A 19,979-nucleotide genomic window follows, 5' to 3' on the forward strand; every position below is an offset into this window, starting at 1 on the left:
GCTGCTGTGCAATACAGGATCTGTTAGCTGTCTTCTGGCTCTGATGAGAAGTGCTCAGAAAGAGGAATTGCCTCTGAAAAGCTGAACCCTCATAGAACAGAGCTTGTGGGCAGTACCAAAACTAACACTGCTTTTCTGGGTATCTTTAAAGGCTGTTCCAGACATGATTCCTCCTGATGTGAGCTGTTTTGGAATGGAAAGTTAGCACATGAGCATGCAAAAAGATTGCAAATGTTTTCCCTGTGTCTGTAATTTGAGTTTCTTTTAGTAGATGTGTATCACTGTGTCTCTACTCTCTCCTTACTGATCTCTTAGCAATAAATTGATGAAAAGGAAAGAAAAACAAATCAAGCCAACAGAAAATCCTTTACTCTTCTGAAGACTAAGGAACCACTCTAGTAGAAGCACTACTACAGGATGATTGTTCTTTATCATCAAATTACCTGTATCATCTTGAAGGCCTTATGGACTTTTTAAGATTTAATATTTCTTGGTTATTGACATGCCCTTTTGGTTTGGCAGCAATGAGTCTCCAGGGAAAGGTTCCTTACAGTCAAAATGCAAAGGTATATGCACAATATTACACAGGTAACTGGATCTTAAGTGTAATTCTTGGGATTCAGAAGTAGACATAGAGCTTTAGCCTCATTATTCAGTATCTTTCTACAAACTTTCACTGAAATTGCAAATAACTTTTTTCTTTACTTCCATACTATCAAAAGGCAGACACTTTTCTCCCATGTTTTCCATGTGAAGTCTTACTATTACTCAAAAATCCAATTTAAGGTCTGAATGAAAGTATAGAGTTCTTTTATACATTTTATTTTAGACTGACACTGCTTACTTCCAAAGAGAAGAACATTTAACATGTTATAAACGTAGGAATAATGTACTTATAGATATAAAAGGTTTGTGACATAGCAGTACACTAATGAACCATCCCTTTTGTTAATGTAATACACCAAAAAAAAAAGAATCAGTTGGAATGAGGATCACAATGCTATGACTGAAGCATTTCATGGTTCCATTGGAAATAATTCTTAAGAAAGCTCCTATTTTCATAACTACATGGTTTGGGGAATAACAGAAACATGTGCAATAATGCCAGGGTAAAATGTACATGAGATCAAGAAAAAGTAACTGTGTTGCACTTCTGTATAATATTATGACAAAAAAGTACAGTTCCCAGAAAGTACCTAAATTGCCACACCAAATAATAACTTAGGCCTTATAATTTGGGAGATGGACTAGTTGGAAATCAGGAAGCAAGATCCAAGTAAAAACAAAATGGTCCCAACCACTTGTTTTTAATGAAATTCAGTGGTAAGCACCATTTCAGACACAGCTCTCCTTAGAAGCAGAAGTATCTGAGCAACTCAACATCATCTGTGTTGGGGAAGGCCCAGAACTGAGGTTTCTTCTTCCCTTGGCAGGTACTGAACCTCTGCATTTCCACACAAAAGCAGTCAGGATCAGCTGCACCATATATATGATGGCTTGGAAATATTCTACATGTTTCAAATGCAGTGTGAACCTCTGCACAGCTGCTGTGTCCTTCCAGAGGCTTCAGCAGAGCTCAGACCCTGGAGAACAGAGCTGCTACCTGCCCATGTCTGCCAGACACTAAGGCTGGCTGGCTGAAATATCTTTGCCTTCAAATGTTTTGCATTTTACATTCTAGTCTGATTTTTTGAAGGAAAATGTCAGTACATGCTGACCTAAAACTGCTCATTCCGCCACATATCATTCATGAAATCTGAGCTCCAATATGCAGAGGAAATAGCTATACTATAAATTATTGTCATCTTACTGACTTGAATTAAACTGTTTGCAAATCCTTGCATTTTCTAATCAATTAGATCCTCCCCCAACCACACCAATAATGACTAATTCAGTTTTTCCAGAAGTGATAATAAAGTACCAAAAAAAAATGTTTGAAAAGTTGCCTAGAACATGTTAATGTACCTATAAAGTAACTTCATAAGTCCTCAAATGAACCATCTTTTTAAACATTAAATTATTAACAACTCTTCATAATGATTCTTATGGTCTTGGAAGAATTTGCACACACCTACCTAGAAAGTACTTTGAAATAACAAGTGACTAAAGAAATTCTGCTTTCTGCAGTGCCTAATTCACAGGCAGAAAAATGAGCTCTCTGTAGTCCTGTTAGCTGCTGAGAATTGTGGTTTGCAAACAACATATAGCTCTTGAGAGCCACTGAAAGGGGCTGTCTGTCCACCTGAATTTCAGCAGAACAGACCCTGAGTGGGGACAATTCACCTTGGGCCCTGAATCTTTGTTATGTTTTACATCAATATAGCATTCCATAGAGTGGCCAGGCTGGCCTAATATTCCTGGAGATTCAGATTTCAGGAATGAGATTGAAGGTTAAAATTGCTACATGTAAACAAAAAATGATTCAATACACTTTTTGGAATCCAGTGGCAGGAATAATTCTCCATAAGGACATAGCTTTATTTAACCTGTACTTCAAGATGACCCTCACTTGGATTTCACTAGATTTTTTTTTTTTTTTTACTACAATCACATCAAACTGCTAGTCTGCAAGTTTGAGCCCACAGCAATCTGCACAATAGGAAATGGAATTAGGGTATTTTTAGCTTCCCAGTTCACTGAAAAGTCACTATCAGTGGTTATGCAAAAGGCTTTTTCACACTGTAGAAAGATGTTTTTTGGGAATGCCCATGTATGTGAGCCCAAATAGATCTTGTCCCTTATAAACAGCAGATAAAAATGTCCTGATTTTGTTTCATGAGATGGGGCTCAGCATGCTTGAGGTAAGCCTATAAAGTCTTAATTTTAGGTTATTAGTGAGAGACTTCATCTAAAAAACATACCTAATCTCCCTGCAGAGTGAATTGAAATGGGAGGGTGTGTTCGATGACTTCCACTGGTAAGAAAGATTTGCCTCAGTTTAGGCACTGAAGGATTTACATTTGTCTGGCTTCTTTGTAAATCTGCTGCACAGAAGCTGGTCCTTGAAAATGAAGACAAGAACCAGAGCAATACAGGCACATATCTTTGATGCTCCAGGCTGAGATTCAAGTCCCTATCATCAGTCTCAGCAAGCAGCTGGGCACAGGGGCAGGCACAGTGGTTTTATGCCTCTGCTTGTGCTATTTGCTATCAGGTATAACATGATCTAGAAAATATCTATTTTAACAATCCCAGGGAGATTTTTAGTCTGTGTTTGACTAAAGATGCAGGTTTATCCCTGAATATCTTGGAAGCAGTAACTAAACCCATCTTCTCTCCAGCATTGCCCAAACCAGAAAAGCCACACACCTCTTGCCACCTCTGCCAGTGTGTATTGGGAGTCCTGACACAGGAAATACACCTGCATCTTCTGAGGAAAACACATCCACCTGGTTTTAAAACAGTATCTTAAGAATAGTGAAAGAAGGAATTAACTCTTCTGTGGAGACAAATGAGCCTTAAAAGTACTCACAGTGTAAGAATATAGCAGAAACAAAGTATTGAAGAGTAAGACAGAAAGAGTGGGACCACCTGGATGGGTGGTATTTGTCAATGTCAGAGGAAGAACCCCAAAGCACCTGTGATGTGTGTGATCCCAGAGGACAGCAGAAAGTTGGTCAGTGCCAGCAGGAGCCAAGAAAGCTTCGTGGGCAGCCTGAGACAATGCTGCCTGCTGCTCTACCTGCTCTGCTCAGAGAAACGGCTTCAGGCACGTTCTCTGGAAGCATGGATGGTTCTTTCCCAGAAGTGGATATTCTTTCTAACAGGAACTGTTCATCAAGGTCCTGAAAAATAACTGCTGCCAAAAGCTGTGCATCTGAAAATTACAAACTGCATAGCTCCACATAAGTACGTTACAATAGCTAGTAGTAGTTTCTAGTACAATCTTGGTGGAGTGTTATTGCAAGCTAGTTATGACAGCAATGGCATTTAACAGTGATCTTCCACAATTTGTATTTAAAACATTTGATGAGTGTTTTTCTCATGACCTTTGTGATGGTTCTTAACTTCATTAGCTCTGGAATATCTAGTGACTGTATTTGCCTCTTCCCTCTGATTGAAGCATCCCAGTTATTTTTCTTGTTTCCATAAATCAGACTTATCTATTTAAGACTTAAGAAACGCCTAGCCATACAAGCGTTTTGATAAAATTATTTCTTTGTTATTAGGAATCCAAGTTCCTTGTGCAATTTGTATAATATGCCTTTTCTAGCAAAATTGATTTTCATCAATAATTAATTGTTCAAGTTATTTTCAGAATTGTTGATCACAAACAAGGTATAAACTATAGTAGTTTATATGGTTACATAGCAAGACTAAATGCAGGAGTGAAAAAACTGGTAGCTGGCATTATGCAAGGGGCCGTATTGTTACTGGCCATAATATGTTTCCATTTAATGCTTCTTTCCCATAGCTTTACAGAATTTATAAGTACACCTTAAATTTTGCGTTTTGCTTTAGATTAAATAAATAAAAAATCCTAACAGCTCAGTCCTTACAGCTGCTCAACTACTTCCTAGATGCTAATTACTCTCTAACATCTCTTAAGTGCTGATTTTGGTTGCAGAAAAATCAAGTATACAGAAATTACATTCTGAGCATAAACATTACAATCTCATATTACTTGTTTTATCTCATTGAAACTAATATTTTAAGTATACAAGAACTTTTCTAATCAAGTATCCTTGTAAAACCTCAGTTATATCTTTCTGACACCATAAGATTAAAATTCCTTAAACTATATGTTCTATATTTTCTAAAGCCAGGGAAAGTGCTATTTTCTAAGTGTGTTTCAACCACCAACAAAGAGATTTAGTAAATAAAGCTGTGCAGTGTTAGAGTAACCAGCTCTCAAAAAATTTCCAAGTCAATTGTTTATATCACAATTATTTCTACATTCACTTCCTTCTGTAAGTGCCACGCAAGTACTGAAGCAATTCTCATTCCTTCTGGTAATTCTCATTTCTTTCTCATATCTTAGCAAAAGGCCAAACAAAACTCTCAGAGCAGCTCAACTTCTGCCATATTAAGAATGGAACTGAGACCACTGTCAGTGGGACAGCATAGGGAACAGCCAAACCAGTGCGATGAAGATTTCTGCCTTTCTTTTTTCCATTCTAGCAGATATTAAGTTAATTCCAACATGTTAAATGATACACTTTGGCAGGGTGTCCTTTCTACTAACTTTATTTCCTTAAAAATTTAATTTAAAAATATTTAAAGGCATTTTTTGTATGTTGAATATCCATTGCCATACTTAACAAGAATAACCTATAACTCTGATTGTTACCTTTATAAAAGAAGTACAAGGCAGAACAAAATACATGGATGAGAGGAGCAAAACTATGTAAGTTAAGATTTACAGCTGAAGGAAGGTATTTTGGGTTTGTTTGTTTTTAGATTATGTCCTTTCTGAAGAGCTTTAGGGCAAAGCTTACAACCAAACAATGGCACTGCCTGTTATTGGATTACCTGTATAGGTTGGATATTAGGAAAAAGTTTTTTACTGAAAGAATGATAAAGGACTGGAATGGCCTGCCCAGGGAGGTGGTGGAGTCACCATTCCTGGGTGTGTTTAAAAAGGACTGGATGTGGCACTCAGTGCCATGGTTTAGTTGAGGTGCTGGGGCATGGGGTGGACTCGATGATCTTTAAGGTCTCTTCAAACCCAGTCATTCTGTGAATGCTGTGATTTATTTTTTTCACATTGTCTTTGATAAAGCCAGTTTTTGCTGGGGTAGAGAAACCTGAGCCTGTAGCCCAGGGGAGACGTTGAGAGCAAGCTCTCTTCTCTTCTGATCCAGAATAAGCACAGACAGCAAAATAGATCACGAAGACTAACACTTCAGGGAACAGGGTAAAGTTAATACTTTTTTTTCCAATGCAGTAATAAATTAAAGCAGTCAAACTGCAAAATGGAAGTAGAGGATGGAAAGATTATTGGCATTCATTTAAGACTTTATCCAGTTTTTTTGAGAATTTTTCCTTCCCTTCCTGTACTCCTTTTAATTTTGTTTCATCATTTTCCAGCTTCATTGTGCTATCTACTTTTTGCCAGAAATGTAATTATCAGAGGGACTCAAGAAGGGATGCTGGCTCTTCACTATCTTTGCTTCATGGGGACTGTAAAATCTCTTTCCATTGCGATGCTGCAATCAATGTTTCCAATTTTAGCTGTCTAAACAGCAAGCAGTGCTCCCTACACTATTTTAAAACTCAGGAAGACCTATTGCACTTCCCACAAATAGATGACCAGCCAGTGACCGATAAAAGATCAGCCAGAGTTACACTTGTGCTCATCTATAACTCAGGGCTAAGAGGGAAGCGTGACAAGGGTAGAGAGAAGGATAGTGACTTACTGCTTCTGTTCTGGTTTTCCAGCTATTTAGGTGCCCATGACCATTCCAGTCACGCTGCATTTTCCAAGCAGCTTGCAAAGCACGTCTGTGATACGACAAGAGACAGCTTTGATAAGATGGACAGCCATTACACCTGGAGTGCCTTTGAAAAAGACCTTCTGAAAGTCTGGCCTTGCTTTTCAGCACTTGATGCTATCCAAAGTAGCCAAAAAAAGTATCAAAGAACTTGTTAACAGAAAATCTATTAATATTTTCTTTATAATCTTTTCATGGACTGGTCAGTAATCCCATTGCATCCCCCTGTCCTTGTGAGAGGACTTGAAAGAAATCATGTGTTTCCAATGCCAGTAAATAACAAGCTTTAAGATGACAAGGACTTGAAAAGCTATGATTGAAAATTTATTATCTGAAAACACATGAAGGGATACATTCCCAGGGCATGGCTGACGTGAAACAGGTTCTGGAAACTACCTAGTTGTCACTTTTAAATGGAGGAGTGAGAAAGCTACCTGTATTCAAAGATGTCATTACCCAGAATTCAGAAAAATCTTTAAACAATAATTCTAATATTCCAATAGCCTCTACCCAATATTGATTATGGCCAGATTCATCTTACTTATACTAGACAACCAATGTACAGATAATCATCTCCCCACATTGGCCATCTCCTCTCTAGTTTATTCATTAGCCTTATTTACATTCTCCTCAGAGGAAGAACTATAGATAGTATAAATACTCTTTTTCTCCACTTAATGCAGACTACTTTATGCATGAGGGATTGCTTAAACACCATGAACATGTTGGCTGTCTTTCAGCTTCCATGTGCAGCCTTCCCCAGATTCAAAACTGCTACCAGAGGCTCTCATATTTCTTAGTCTCTCATATTTCACTCTCATTTCTGGGTGGTCAACTGATTGGTATTTTGTAGTAGATTTTCACCTAACAATGCAGCTGCTCTCTTTATCATCGTATATAAGTCCTTGTATCTTTATAATAATTTTCCTTTTGATTTACTGCCTGTTCTGGAAATAATGAAGAGCTGTGCTAACCATATTTGGACACATATAGAAAAGAGTCCCACTGAACCCTGACTTTTTCTTCTCTGCCTTTGAAGAAACTCTCAGTATACACTCTTCCATTATGAAGTGTGATACTTGAAGTGAACTAGGTCACAAGCCAAAGTCCACACCATGGGTGGGAGCTGCAGACCATTCTGGTTAAGGCAGGGTTCTCACAGGGCTTCCTGGGTCTGCCTTCTTCCATGAACTGAAGGTGGGGAGCTAGACTGCTCTCTGATGGAGGTTATCCAAATTCCTCTTTTTTTCCTTTCTCCTATCATATTTTGCTTTGGGTGGAAATCACTTCCCACTGGTCTAGATGTGGCCCTCTTTTGCCAGGAAGAGCATGTTTTTTGGCACACCCTGTTCATCTCATGTGTCAGTTTGGTGTGGAAAGTTACTTGGTGACAAGCAGTGAACATGTTCTCTCTACTGGCTCCAGATTTGTGAGAAAGTATTTTTGTTGACACTGTGGCTATGGTCTGTGGATCCAAGAGGTCATAAGCTGTGCCATCCCATGAAAGTCCAAAGAAAGGCTCTAAGTCTTAATATGAGGAATGATTCCAGTTTTATTTGACCCCATATTAGGGCATTAGAGAGAGTTAGCTCTATATCAAAAGTCTTCTTCCAGAAGAAAATTGTGACAATTGAAAATATAAGAATATGTACAACTTTATACATGAGGGGAAAAGAAACATGAATAAATATGGATAGGAGGAAACAGGGAGACCTCAATTTCATTTCCTGAAGGCATCCTCAAGTTCTGAGTTTGCAGTTTTCTAAAGATGAAAGAGATCTCTGGCATTCCCAAAGACCCACTCATTTAGAATGCTTTCCTAAGGGGAACCCGCCATGCGGCCTGGGAAACTTTCAGCACAATTAAAGGCAATAAACACATTTAGAAAAGCTGACCATCTCTTTCTTAGCAGGTGAATCAAATTCTAAAAGGTGCTGAGCACATTTAGGAACTTATCCTCAATATTTAGACTTTGTTGCTGAGGACATTGGATGTGCTTTTACCTACTCTTGAAGGCAGGTGGCTCTGACAGGACCCTTACAGTGTTTTCATGAGCAATGTTTCCTGCATCCTGAGAAAAGTAATTATTAATTTAGATAAAAATAAGTGCTAAAGGATTGGACTGAGGGGAGGGCACCATTAACTAAGATCACATCTAAGATGGAACTCTCCAACAGCAGTGCAGTTTCTCTGCTCTGACCTACTTAACACCTTTAATAGGTCTCATTATCTTTCAGTATCTTATGTCTATCAGGTAGTTTTTCTTCCAGGAAGTTCTATTTCAGTATTTTTCATGACAAGATTTTTGTCTTCATATATATTATTTTCCTGTTTTTTAAGCAGGATAGATATATTTTAAATGATCCATACATATTAAAAATAGACATGCACACATAAGCGCTCAGGACAGGTTAACAGAAGTCTGACTAATGCTGCTGAGTGAGGTATAAGCAAAGGCAGTAAGATCACCACAAATCAAGTTCACCATAAGTTTTTTACAGAGCTGGTTTACCAGAATTTCTAGAAGACTGGAAAGTCAGGGAATGTCTTCATCTCAGTGAGCATCAGATGACCTAACCATTGCAACACAGCTTGTCTGGATTGAAAACTTGAAATAAAGACACCTGTTATCAGTTCCCAGTTCTCTACTCAGCCTATTGAAATGGTCCAATCAGAAAACTGGAATGCCAAGGGTACCCAGAAAACTTGTAAGTGTAGGAAACACACATAAACATTTCATTCCTGCTCCTTACTCCATGTTCTTCTGTTTCTGAAAAATGCTGGCTGAAATGCCACTCACTCAGTGGATTCACCAGGTGGAATGGAACTGAACTGTTCCTGTCAGCACGAGGGGGAGCACAGACACATCCATCAAACTGACACAGCCCTTGCACTTGATGAGCTCCGTGGAATGAGTCCTCCACCCACAGTTTTTGTTACGCCAATGAGTGATGAATCAGAGATATTTTTGACATTTGAAAGCAATTCAAGGTGAGAGAACCGAGAAGAGTGGTATTTGCCAGTCAGGACTATAAATAAATTTTTCAGCACTAAGACTCCTCCAAAGCTTTTTAAATAGGCTAAAATTTTATGTTATTCCCTAAGGATAGGAATGCTATCTCTGTGTCATTTATTTATATGCAGTCATACAGAGAGCAGGTAGGAGTTTGTCTTCCTTCATAACCACAATAAATCCAACCTTGTTTCTTCAGCCTTGTTTCTTATGCTATTGGTAGGATTTTCAGACTTAACCCAGTGTTTTTAGAATTAGAGGAATTAATTAAGTTGATGGGATTTTTCAGAGTGATTCATGTTCTTAGAAAGGCTAATGAGTCAAGATACTAACTTGTAGTGACATTAGTAGATGTTTACTTGATGACTGTTTATACTCTAACTTGCAGTCACACAGCATTTCATCAGGAAAAGTGACTCATGATTACTGAAAAAAAAGTAATTCATTTACAGATAATGACATGCAAAGTTTTCTTTATTTTTTCTCTCTGTGGTGTGAGAGACAGCAAATAACTTGAAAAAGAAAAGAAGGGCAGCTTCTATTTTCAGAGATGTTGGTAAATCCAACAGTCTGGCTGGATTTACCCAGATCAATATGGGAATGATTGAAGACATCAGTGGATTTTAGCTCTTCTGAGGGGTAGAGGTTAAATGGGCACCAGCCACATTTCCACTAAGCCAACCACAACTCACAGTGAAGTAGAAAAAATTATTTGTTGATCCCTGATAGCCATCTAAAATAACATAAAAAGTAAACTAGATGTAAAGGCAAGACCTAAAGGTGAATGACAGTGAGAGGAAATGTTTTTCTTGTATGTCATAGTCAAAGTGCATTCTACAGGAAGCATTTTTTCTCTCTGAGAGAACATTTAACACATCAATACTGAAACACATTCTGAGACATTGTGTGGACAAATTCTACAGATGAAATATAGGGATTTTGATGGAGTTGATATATGCCAACTTATCCAAGTCTAGGATACTTTTATAAAGGTTGGATCAGAAACATGACTGAACATAGGATGGGAGAATGGAACAAAGGAGTAAATATTTCACTCTCACATTCATCTTCCTATAATATAAGAATAAACCTTCAAAATATATTATGTGAACATATTAAAAAGTAAATTTCTATGTCAGGTTTCTCCTGTAGTTATTGTAAATCCAAGATGTTCTTGATCACTGCTGAAATGAACCAAATATGGTGAATAGAGAACTGTTTTAAACTTCAATTTCCAGAAAATTTCTTGGTAAAATAAACCAAAAGTTTACAGATAATTCCAATCTGTAACTGCTCATTCTCTTTCTTGAAATGTCCAGTCTTGGGGAAATGTTGAATAACCACATTTTCCTCTTTACTTGCTTGGTACTGAAACAAAGCATGCGTGATCTAGCACAGTTATGAAAGACCTACTTATTTGTACAGAGGGAGCCAAAACAAATACTTGATTCAAAACACACACAATTAAGGTCAATTCTTTCATCATTCATGCACAAAAATAACACTATTCTATCATTCAATGAGTAAGATACTACCCATTAAAAATTAATATCAGAATCAACTGTATAGGCCAAAAAGAAATATATTTCTTTTTAAGTTTCTGTTTAATTTCATTGCACATTGGGGTTTGTGTCACTTTGGGGTTTTTTTTTTGTTGTATGTCATTAACATTTTGGCAAAGAAAGCACCAAGGATGTAAAAAGCTACCGGGTGAATGCAGGTGATACTGTTTTGTAATACCCACAGAATAATAAAACTATTCCTTATAAATACATTTTGTAATCAATTTACTAAGTTTTTCTGCCTGCAAAGTACTTTTGATTAAATCATGACTTTTTTTTGCTTGTTTACCATTCAGAAAACTTATGTGAATTTAATTCTGCCTGGAATAACTATTTTTCCTACTTTTCTTCTTTTGTTATTTTTCCCACTTTTCTTCTTTTGTTATTTTTCCCCGAGTTCATGCTTTTATTTAGGAAAAAAGAAAAAACATAAAAGAGTTTAATGAGTTGTACACAAATGTACTCTTTTGTTGTCTATGGACAGACTGACACTTCAGGTGCATACAGATTTGTAAAAGGGAACTAGAAAATAGCTATAAAAAGAGAAAGTTATAAAAAGAAGGTGGTATTCATGTAATCACAGAAATAAATTGTTAGATTGATCACATTGCAATAATTCTAGAAAATGTATTGATAATGAAGTTATCACTCCGTCTAGCTTTGATAACCTAAAAAATGATGTGAAGTTGAATGCAGTTTTCTAAAAGCCAATTAAAGGAGGAAGACGCTTTCAGTTCTTGAAACAGAGGTCTAAGTTAGGTGAAATAACTGCTTTTCTCTGGTTACTTCTTTTTCTCTGTTGCCTGTTGGGGCAGGTTGGATGGTTACCTTAAATTGGACAACAAACATTAGAAATGACTTATACGGGACTAAAAAGAAAAGTTTGTGCATGTAACTGGGAGACAACTGGATCTGTTTTACCTGTGCAACTAAGAAATACAATTTCAAATAGAAATTAAGTCATATAAATAATATATGAAATAAAACTAAGAAACAAAACTAATTTCCAACAAGGATACTTAGATGATCAAGATTAAAGGTTAAAGATCTTCACAATCCATGTCCATGAAATAGGATGAGGACATGTGGCCATGCAGACATCATGTTGACACATATTACTGAAGACACGCCCTAATAATGCTCATTGTGGCAACTCTCTTTGGACATAGAGGCCATAAAATCACTTTCCATCAGGCCTTTTCTGCTTTAAGCATCATGGAGGTGTAGCTCTCATTCCTTGCACAAGATTGCATCCGTTGCGCAAGAGAAAATGTGTGTTATAAATAATCATAACAAAATCCCAACAGTCCCATGGCTTCATATTTTAATAATGCATTTATCTTACCTTCTATAAGCTTCCCTGTCTGCTCTGCATTGCCCCCAGGCAAGATCTTGGCAATGTAAGCTCCAATTTCCCCACTGCTTCCTGGAATTTCTTTCCCACCTACAACTCGGATTCCCAGTCCATTGCCTGTGATCAAAAGAAAGAGAAAACTTTGAACAGAAATGAAGCAATGAATAATTCACTGGAAGGAAAGGAAGAGAACAAGACATCAGAGGTTACTGAAGATGTCCCAGATAACTTCTGTCTGTAGCTGGGAGATCAGGGTTAACTGCAGTCACATCTGATGCTCTTCTAAAGACTTAAATTTGGGAATATCTTCTTGAGCAGCTACTGCATGACTGACATAACACAAACAACTGAGTTATTAAAAATTACATTGAAGCTTATCCTATCTTCTTCTGACAATCTATTTGCAATATTAATAAATTGAATTAAATTGCTAGAAATACAAAAGAAGGGTGGATTCAAAGGATAGCCTTATCATATGCCTACAACATGCATGCAATTTAGCTGAGAAATTATAATATCTGAGCTTTTAGAATCACATAATTATGGAGACATTGACAGAGATCCTTGAGCTTGCTTTTTCAAGCAGCAACGCATGTACATTTACATGAACCTATATTGGGCAAATGCTATTACTTTTTTTCAATATTTGCTTTAAATTGACATCTTTCACATCAAAGGATGTGCAAATTAATGGTGGAAAAAGCAGACAAGAATTCTGTGTAAAGCATCAATAAATCACATATTTTCTTCCTTTTAAAAAAAGTAGAGAGATAAACACATTTTCATCACTCATTGTTTTAGCTGGAGAGAAGCAGATCACTAGCCTCTGTACAAAATAATGAGGGTGAAAAACAAAAGCTCAAAATATAAAAAAATAAAATAAAATAATCTTATGCATTGCAAATTTTTTGTGTTATTTTGCTCTTAAAAAAAAAAAAAACAAAACTTCCTAGTTAAACTATTAATTAAACTATTTTTTTCTTTGAAGAAAGTTCCATATGAGATGATTTACACTTAGGTCTGAGAATTAAAAGGCAGATTTACCCACCTTTATTGTGATGGCTAAAAATAATATTTTTCAATTGATTAATTTCATAAGCCAAACCTGCTGAGTGATTAAACTAACCAGCTGTAGAAAGGTCACCACACCACCAAAGCAAAGCTTTGTCTTTTTGGATTAAGGCTTTTCCTTTTCATAATGCTATTAGTGTTTCATAAGTCAGCCCTGAGTTTCTTTCAGTAAAAGGATTACCACATTGCATTTCTGACAGAAGAAAAGTTTCCACTGGTTTTTCTATCGCAGTTTAGCTAAATCTATATACTTTTTGACTCAGCTTTTCTCATAATTAGATATTTTCCAAATTTTTTCTTTTAGGAGAGTGATTTTTCCATTTAATTGGAACAAACTGTGTTAATATTTTAAGTTAATTACCTTATTTCAGTGCAAATTGGAACTTTTGCACTGGTAGGTAAAGTATATTTTTCTTAACTTGATATGGAAAGAAAAAAACACCATTCTAAGGATGACCCTCTTTAAAAAAATTAGACAATTCAATTTTTAAAAAATAAGTAGCTCATTGCATAAAGTGAATGCATACACCTATAAAAACATTTAAACATAAGTCCATCCTGAGAACTTAGGAATTCGTGTGGGCTGCACAGGCAACTTCTGATCAAGCAGAATGAAAAGAGTCATTAATATGTTTATAGATCTAAAGCTCACAGCTGGGAGCTATTGAGTTCAGCAAATCCAAGGAGCAACTATTCTTGGTGCGTAACACACACAAGCAAGGACACAGTATCTTAACTCACACAGTCAACACATGGAATTTTAATTACATTTTTCATCACAGATGGCAGGAACTCCTTGGAGTCAGGATTTTATCATGATGCACAGTATTGGCATTTCTACTTCCCATAGGTTATTGGTGACAGAATGGCAGAGAAGTAGTTTGTCATATAAATGAGTGCACACTTGATTTCAGAGGCATTCACATGGATACCTACGCTAGGGAACTGAAAATCTTGGCTGATACATTTGCTTAGTTTTTGGAGGGTTTTGTCCATATTACTGCTAATAAAAGAAAGTACTTTTCATGCTATTATATGATGATTTTTTTTTGTTTTATTCTAGACACTTTGAAAGTGCTTGTATTTTATGTTTGCAGGTTTTAGAGTCAAATGTATGACTGACCTTATGGATAAAGTAGAGATATGCTTGCTAAGGGACAATCACAGTAGTTGGTGTGTGAGATTGTGTGTGTTGCAAAAACACTACTAGAAAATTATTTAAATTACAATTTAAATTAAGGTTAATTACAAAGCCTTCATTCCTGGTAGTTAAAATGAATGAGCTCTAAGTGCTCTGTTCTGGTTGACAAAGAAATATTGCTTGGGTCTTGCTGTATTTTTTCATGTAAAGATGGGATTTCAAGCCTATTTATATTTTATCCATTGAAAATATTGAGCTTACTACTTCTGTTTGAAATTACATTGCCCAGTTTATAACCTTGACTGCAGATAGTTTAAAAATACCCATCAGACACCTTCATTTATGCTTTCTTCGATATCTTTTCCCTTGTTTTTATCGTTGCTTTTATTTTTAATTTTGAGTCCTAATTTCCATTTCTTCAGCTATTTTGATATAACCATACATTAATCTTTCTCATTTATATTTCCTGATTGATAAACTTCTGTTTTCTTTAGAAGACACAGAACCAGTAAACCATCAAAAAGCAAATCACTGTGATTTGAATAAGAGAAGGCACCTTTCTGAATTATGAGTATTGATTTCCATGAAAAATATATTCAGGAGAACATCTCTTCAAAGGGAATTTTGCACCTAGAAATCCAATCCTTTTTAGGATGCTTCAAAGTGAGAAGACTGGTAATTAATTAAAACAGTTTTTACTGATCTCCCAAGGCTGTGATCCTACTCTCCCATCTAATCTTAACTAAAGCTTTAAGATGGAGCATGCTAAGCTAAAAAGACACTCCAAAACCCCACCCCAGCCAAACCAAATATACAATAAATTTTATAATGCTAAACTTTGACAAGGCTGATCATGCAATTAAATTGCTTTTATACATTGATAAACAAACAAATAAAAAGGATACTAAATCGCTACAGTTAGCTTGTAAGCCTCTGATTTATACAGCTGAAATATGAACAATCAGAGTTTGAAGCTTTAGATCACCTGACCAGTGGATGATGGGAAGGTGCTGGATGTAATTTTTCTGGATTTTACTATGCCTTTTGATGCTGGATCTCACATCATCCTTAGGGATGAGCTGTCCAGCTGTGGGATGAGTGGGTTCACAATGTTCTTGGTGAAGAACTGGCTGAAGGGCAGAGCTGAAAGGACTGTAGTGAATGGAATGACATCTGGCTGGGACTGGACACTAGAAGTGTTCTTCAGGGATCAATTCTAGGCCAGATTTGTTCAATATGGGTGTCAAAAATCTGGATGCAGGAGCTGAATGCACCACTAGCATGTTTGCTCATGACAAAAACTGGGAGGTGCTGTTGACAAGAGGCCTTTCAGAGGAATCTAGATAGCATGGAACACTGGGCTGTGATTAATGGGATGAAATTTAACAGGTGGGAATGCTGGATCCTGGACCTGTGACACTGGGCACAAGTGTAAGTGGGGAAAGCAATGGCTGTAAATCAGAGAGGGATCTGGGGGTGCTGCTCAGCTGCAGCTCGGTGTGAGTCAGCCAAGGGGACAAGCCCTGTCCTGGTGGCACCAAACACAGCATCACCAGGCAGTCAAAAGAGCTGATTGTGCACTGTGCCCAGCATTGGTTCAGCCTCACCTTGAGCTCCATGCACAGCTCTGGGCCCCACAATTTGAGAAGGATTGTCAAGGTCCTTGAATGTGCCTGAGGAGGGCAGTGAGGCTGGTGAAAGAGCAGGAAGGAATGTTCTGTGAGGAGAGTCTGAGCGCTTTGCGTTTGTCAGGTTTGGAGAAAAGGCTGTGAGAAGCAACCTCGCTGTCCTCTACAGCTTCCTGAGGAGGGGAAGGGGAGAGGGAAGTGCTGAGCTCTTCTCCCTGGTATCCAGTGATGGACCTTGTGGGAATAGTTCAAAGCTGTGCCAGGAGAAGTTTAGACTGCAAAGGTGGTCAAAGACTGGAACAGGATTCTGCAAGAAGTGATCAGTGCTCCACGCCTGTCAGGGTTTGAGAGGCTTTTGAACAATGCCTTTAACTACTTTAAGTTTTTTTCCACCTTGAATTGGTCAGTAGCTAGGCTATAAGGTTTTTGTAGGTACCTTCTGACTGAAATAATGTAATTTGTATTTTGTATTTCATTGTGTTCCTTTCCGTTCCATTCCATTCCATTCCGTTCCATTCCATTCCATGCTAGCAAAGACTTCAAGTGCTTAATAACTGCTGAGTTATTTTTGTGGGAAATCCATTTTTGGCGGAAAAATATTGAATGGCCTTTTTTTGCTTTTTGGCAATTAACTAACTCTGACTTTCAAAAGGATATTTCACCTATCATTCCATATCCTTCCAGACACTATAAACTGTTTCAGTCATGCATATTCATTATGTGCATTTATATATATGTATATAGATGTTTATATTTGTATATATATTATGTATGATCAGTAACCAAGAATCTGCTACTAATAAATTGTGTCACTGGTGACCTGGAAAGCATTACTGCAAAAGCATTTTCAAAATTCATCACTCCTTATTTCTTATTTCCACCATGAAGTACTTTCTGTCCCTTTAGATATATTTATTCTGAATTTCTGTAGCTCAAAGTGTCTCAAACACTATGAAATCCTATCTCCATGTATACTTCATTGTGTCACAGTAGCAATACAGCAGAAAGACTGTAATTTACTTTGCTGGAATATGCTGACTATAACCCGAGCTCTGCAATTACAATTCAGTCCTTTTTGTCTCTTATGGAGATAATAAAGATCAGGCTGTAGCCAATCTGTCTGTTGCTCTCAGGACACAGAATATCATGAAATTTTACCATCTTTTCTCTGCTTTGCTGAGCAGCTCCATTGTAGACATTAGAGTATAAACAGTCTAGATTACCTGGAACCATTTCAGCATCCAAGCCATTATTAGGCTTGCCTTTACAAACAATTGCTGGTAACCCCATACAAAAGTTAAAGGTTAAAGGAAAGGAATAAAAAAACAAACAAAAAAAATTGAACAGCTCAAGGCCCAGCAGGGTTTTGCTGGTGTTGATGATCCTGATTTTACACAAAAGGGAAAATTAATTTTCCAGTGATGTTTTATCTCATGAAAGTAAATAGCATTATAGCAGCAAATACAAGGACTGATTATATTTAATCATCATACAGGTCCTGTGCAGTAGCAACAACTTCAAAAAATGCAGGAGAATGCTGGCACGTGACTCAGAAGCTCTGTGCAAACATTGTTCATGTGTTAACTCAAGCAAATATTTCCTCTGGGCTAGTTTTTGAAAGTATGAAACCATTTATCTTTCTAATTATATGAACAAGGAAAGTAAAGAAGGAATTAGAATGTACAACAGATTTTCAGTAATCACACGTGTTTGTGCAAACTGGCATAGGAAATTGTATGAGTGTCACCAGCAATCTGAATTTGTCACAGTTACAAATAGACCTATGTGAATTTTTAATAGACTTTAAGTGACTGAACTTTAAGAGAGATATTAAAAAAGTGCTACTGATTTTGATTTCTGAGAGCCTTAAATAATACCCTTCAAGATGGTAGCTGAAACTCACTATTTCTGTAAACCCATGGTGATTTTAACACCTTCAGATATTGTGTGCTTTGAAGTTGAAACTATACAGAAGTAAAATGGGGAAAATTGAAATGGGCTTAAATTGCAAAATGCAGGGCTACAGCATCTATCTCTGAGTAGGCTGAAATGGGAGATATGTTTAAATTTCAAAATAGAGATTAACTGTTGTGTTTCAGATCCAGGAGCCAATGCACAGACTTGTTGAAATATGTTTTTCATCACTTTCTAATGATATAAAAAAACCCCCAAACCAGAACAAAACCACAATGGTGAGTTAGGGCAAGGAAGTACAAGGGTGATCTTTTCTTTAGTCAAGGTCCTGTGGTAGCAAATGCATGAGAAGAAAGCATGCAAATGAGACATTAGGCATGAAAGACTTTGCAATGTGCCAATGTACCACGTTTTAGCAACGATCAAACAATGTGAAGCCTTTCAACACTATTTGGCTGTGAATGGAGGCAGAACATACCTTCCTCCTGTGTTCATTTACTAGACTTTATCTCCTCATTCCTCCTCCAGCCTTATCTAGACCAGACATATGCTAGGGTGCTGGTAGGCCCTTATCTGCTGGAACGATTTTACACCCTGTTCCATTGTCTGTGTGGAACAGAAGGCTCAAACACATTAAAAACATCAATGACTTCTCTTGGAAAGGTCAGAATTAAAAGTACCATGAAGAAATGCAAGCTATTTATTGAGACATTGTAATGGTGATAAAGCAATCTCAAAAGTCTGGAGAGCAGAGAGAAAGGAAATATGACAAAGCAAACAAAACCAAGTTAACTCAGGAACTTAAAAACAGCAGGAAAAATAATGTGTATAATGAAATCCAGCCTAAAATTTTATTTACATTGTTATTCTTATGCAATTCTCTGGAATACATAACATGATGATCCATATCACAGGTTGGTTGTCTATATAGGTAGAGCATTTTCAAGAGTGTCCTCAGGAGAATGGTTTTGGTGCTTCTAGCAAAATTAGCTTCAATGAAGTTGTTTCCTAGAAACATGATTGTATCTACTCAGCTATTGCATTTTTTGGCCATTGGCAATTAAGACACAAAATACACATGAAGTCAAATCAGGAGCAGATGAAATTCAGATATATTGCAGTTGTTTTAATAGCACAGCATTGATTTATATCAGCTGCAAATCTGCTTCATGCTGATGTGCACACTGGTTATCATCCTGAAGGATCATAAAGTGTTTTATGAATTAGCCTCTTGAAGCATTTATCACACATACTTGAAAACAGGATAAAAGTCTCATCTTTTTGGACAATCTGTCACATCGGAATCTATGGTGCCATCTGTGGTAGAGTGTAGCTTTAAATCTATACAATCTCTTGTGGGTACTGAGTTTAATTTGTGCTTACTGATAGACACCAATGGCTGAATAGGTGCCACTGACTGACAGCTGAACCTCCATGGAAATCTGGGGGTTTTACTGAACTCTAACATTCAGTGTTGCAGTGATCTGTTTATGCAGCCTTTTGTGCATGACAGCTGTGAAAGCAAATGGAACCGTAATATCCAAGAGACACGTTGCCCTCTCAGTTACCTCCACTCCAAATCTTCAGCTCTCTTCTTCTCAAAATCTCAAGTGTTCATATACTGCATGCACAAACAACTGGACTGCCAAAAAGATTTCGTGGAAAGTATTTTAAATACATACACTAATGCTATTCAAATGAAAATAATTTGTAGACAAGAGACATAAATGGAATATATGGTCTGTACCTCTACAAAGTGTTTCTAGCACACAGAAGAATTTATTTGTTTCTTTGGTTTTATTTAGAAAAGTTTAATGGTGCTGAGTTATTTCTAAAATTGATATTAAGACAAAACCAGACAT

The 19,979-nt window shown here is 36.9% G+C and overlaps 1 protein-coding gene across 1 annotated transcript in view; it reads right to left on the bottom strand.

Moving 5' to 3' along the window:
* The window catches only part of PCLO (piccolo presynaptic cytomatrix protein), a 320,339-nt gene that overhangs the window by 94,128 nt on the left and 206,232 nt on the right, over nt 1-19,979 (bottom strand). The window contains exon 10 of the mRNA XM_058805751.1: nt 12,355-12,480. Within this exon, the coding sequence (XP_058661734.1) occupies nt 12,355-12,480 (126 nt within the window). The remainder of the gene's footprint in view (nt 1-12,354; nt 12,481-19,979) is intronic.

This window comes from Ammospiza caudacuta, chromosome 5 (genome assembly GCF_027887145.1).
Source record: "Ammospiza caudacuta isolate bAmmCau1 chromosome 5, bAmmCau1.pri, whole genome shotgun sequence".
NCBI classification, from domain to species: domain Eukaryota; kingdom Metazoa; phylum Chordata; class Aves; order Passeriformes; family Passerellidae; genus Ammospiza; species Ammospiza caudacuta.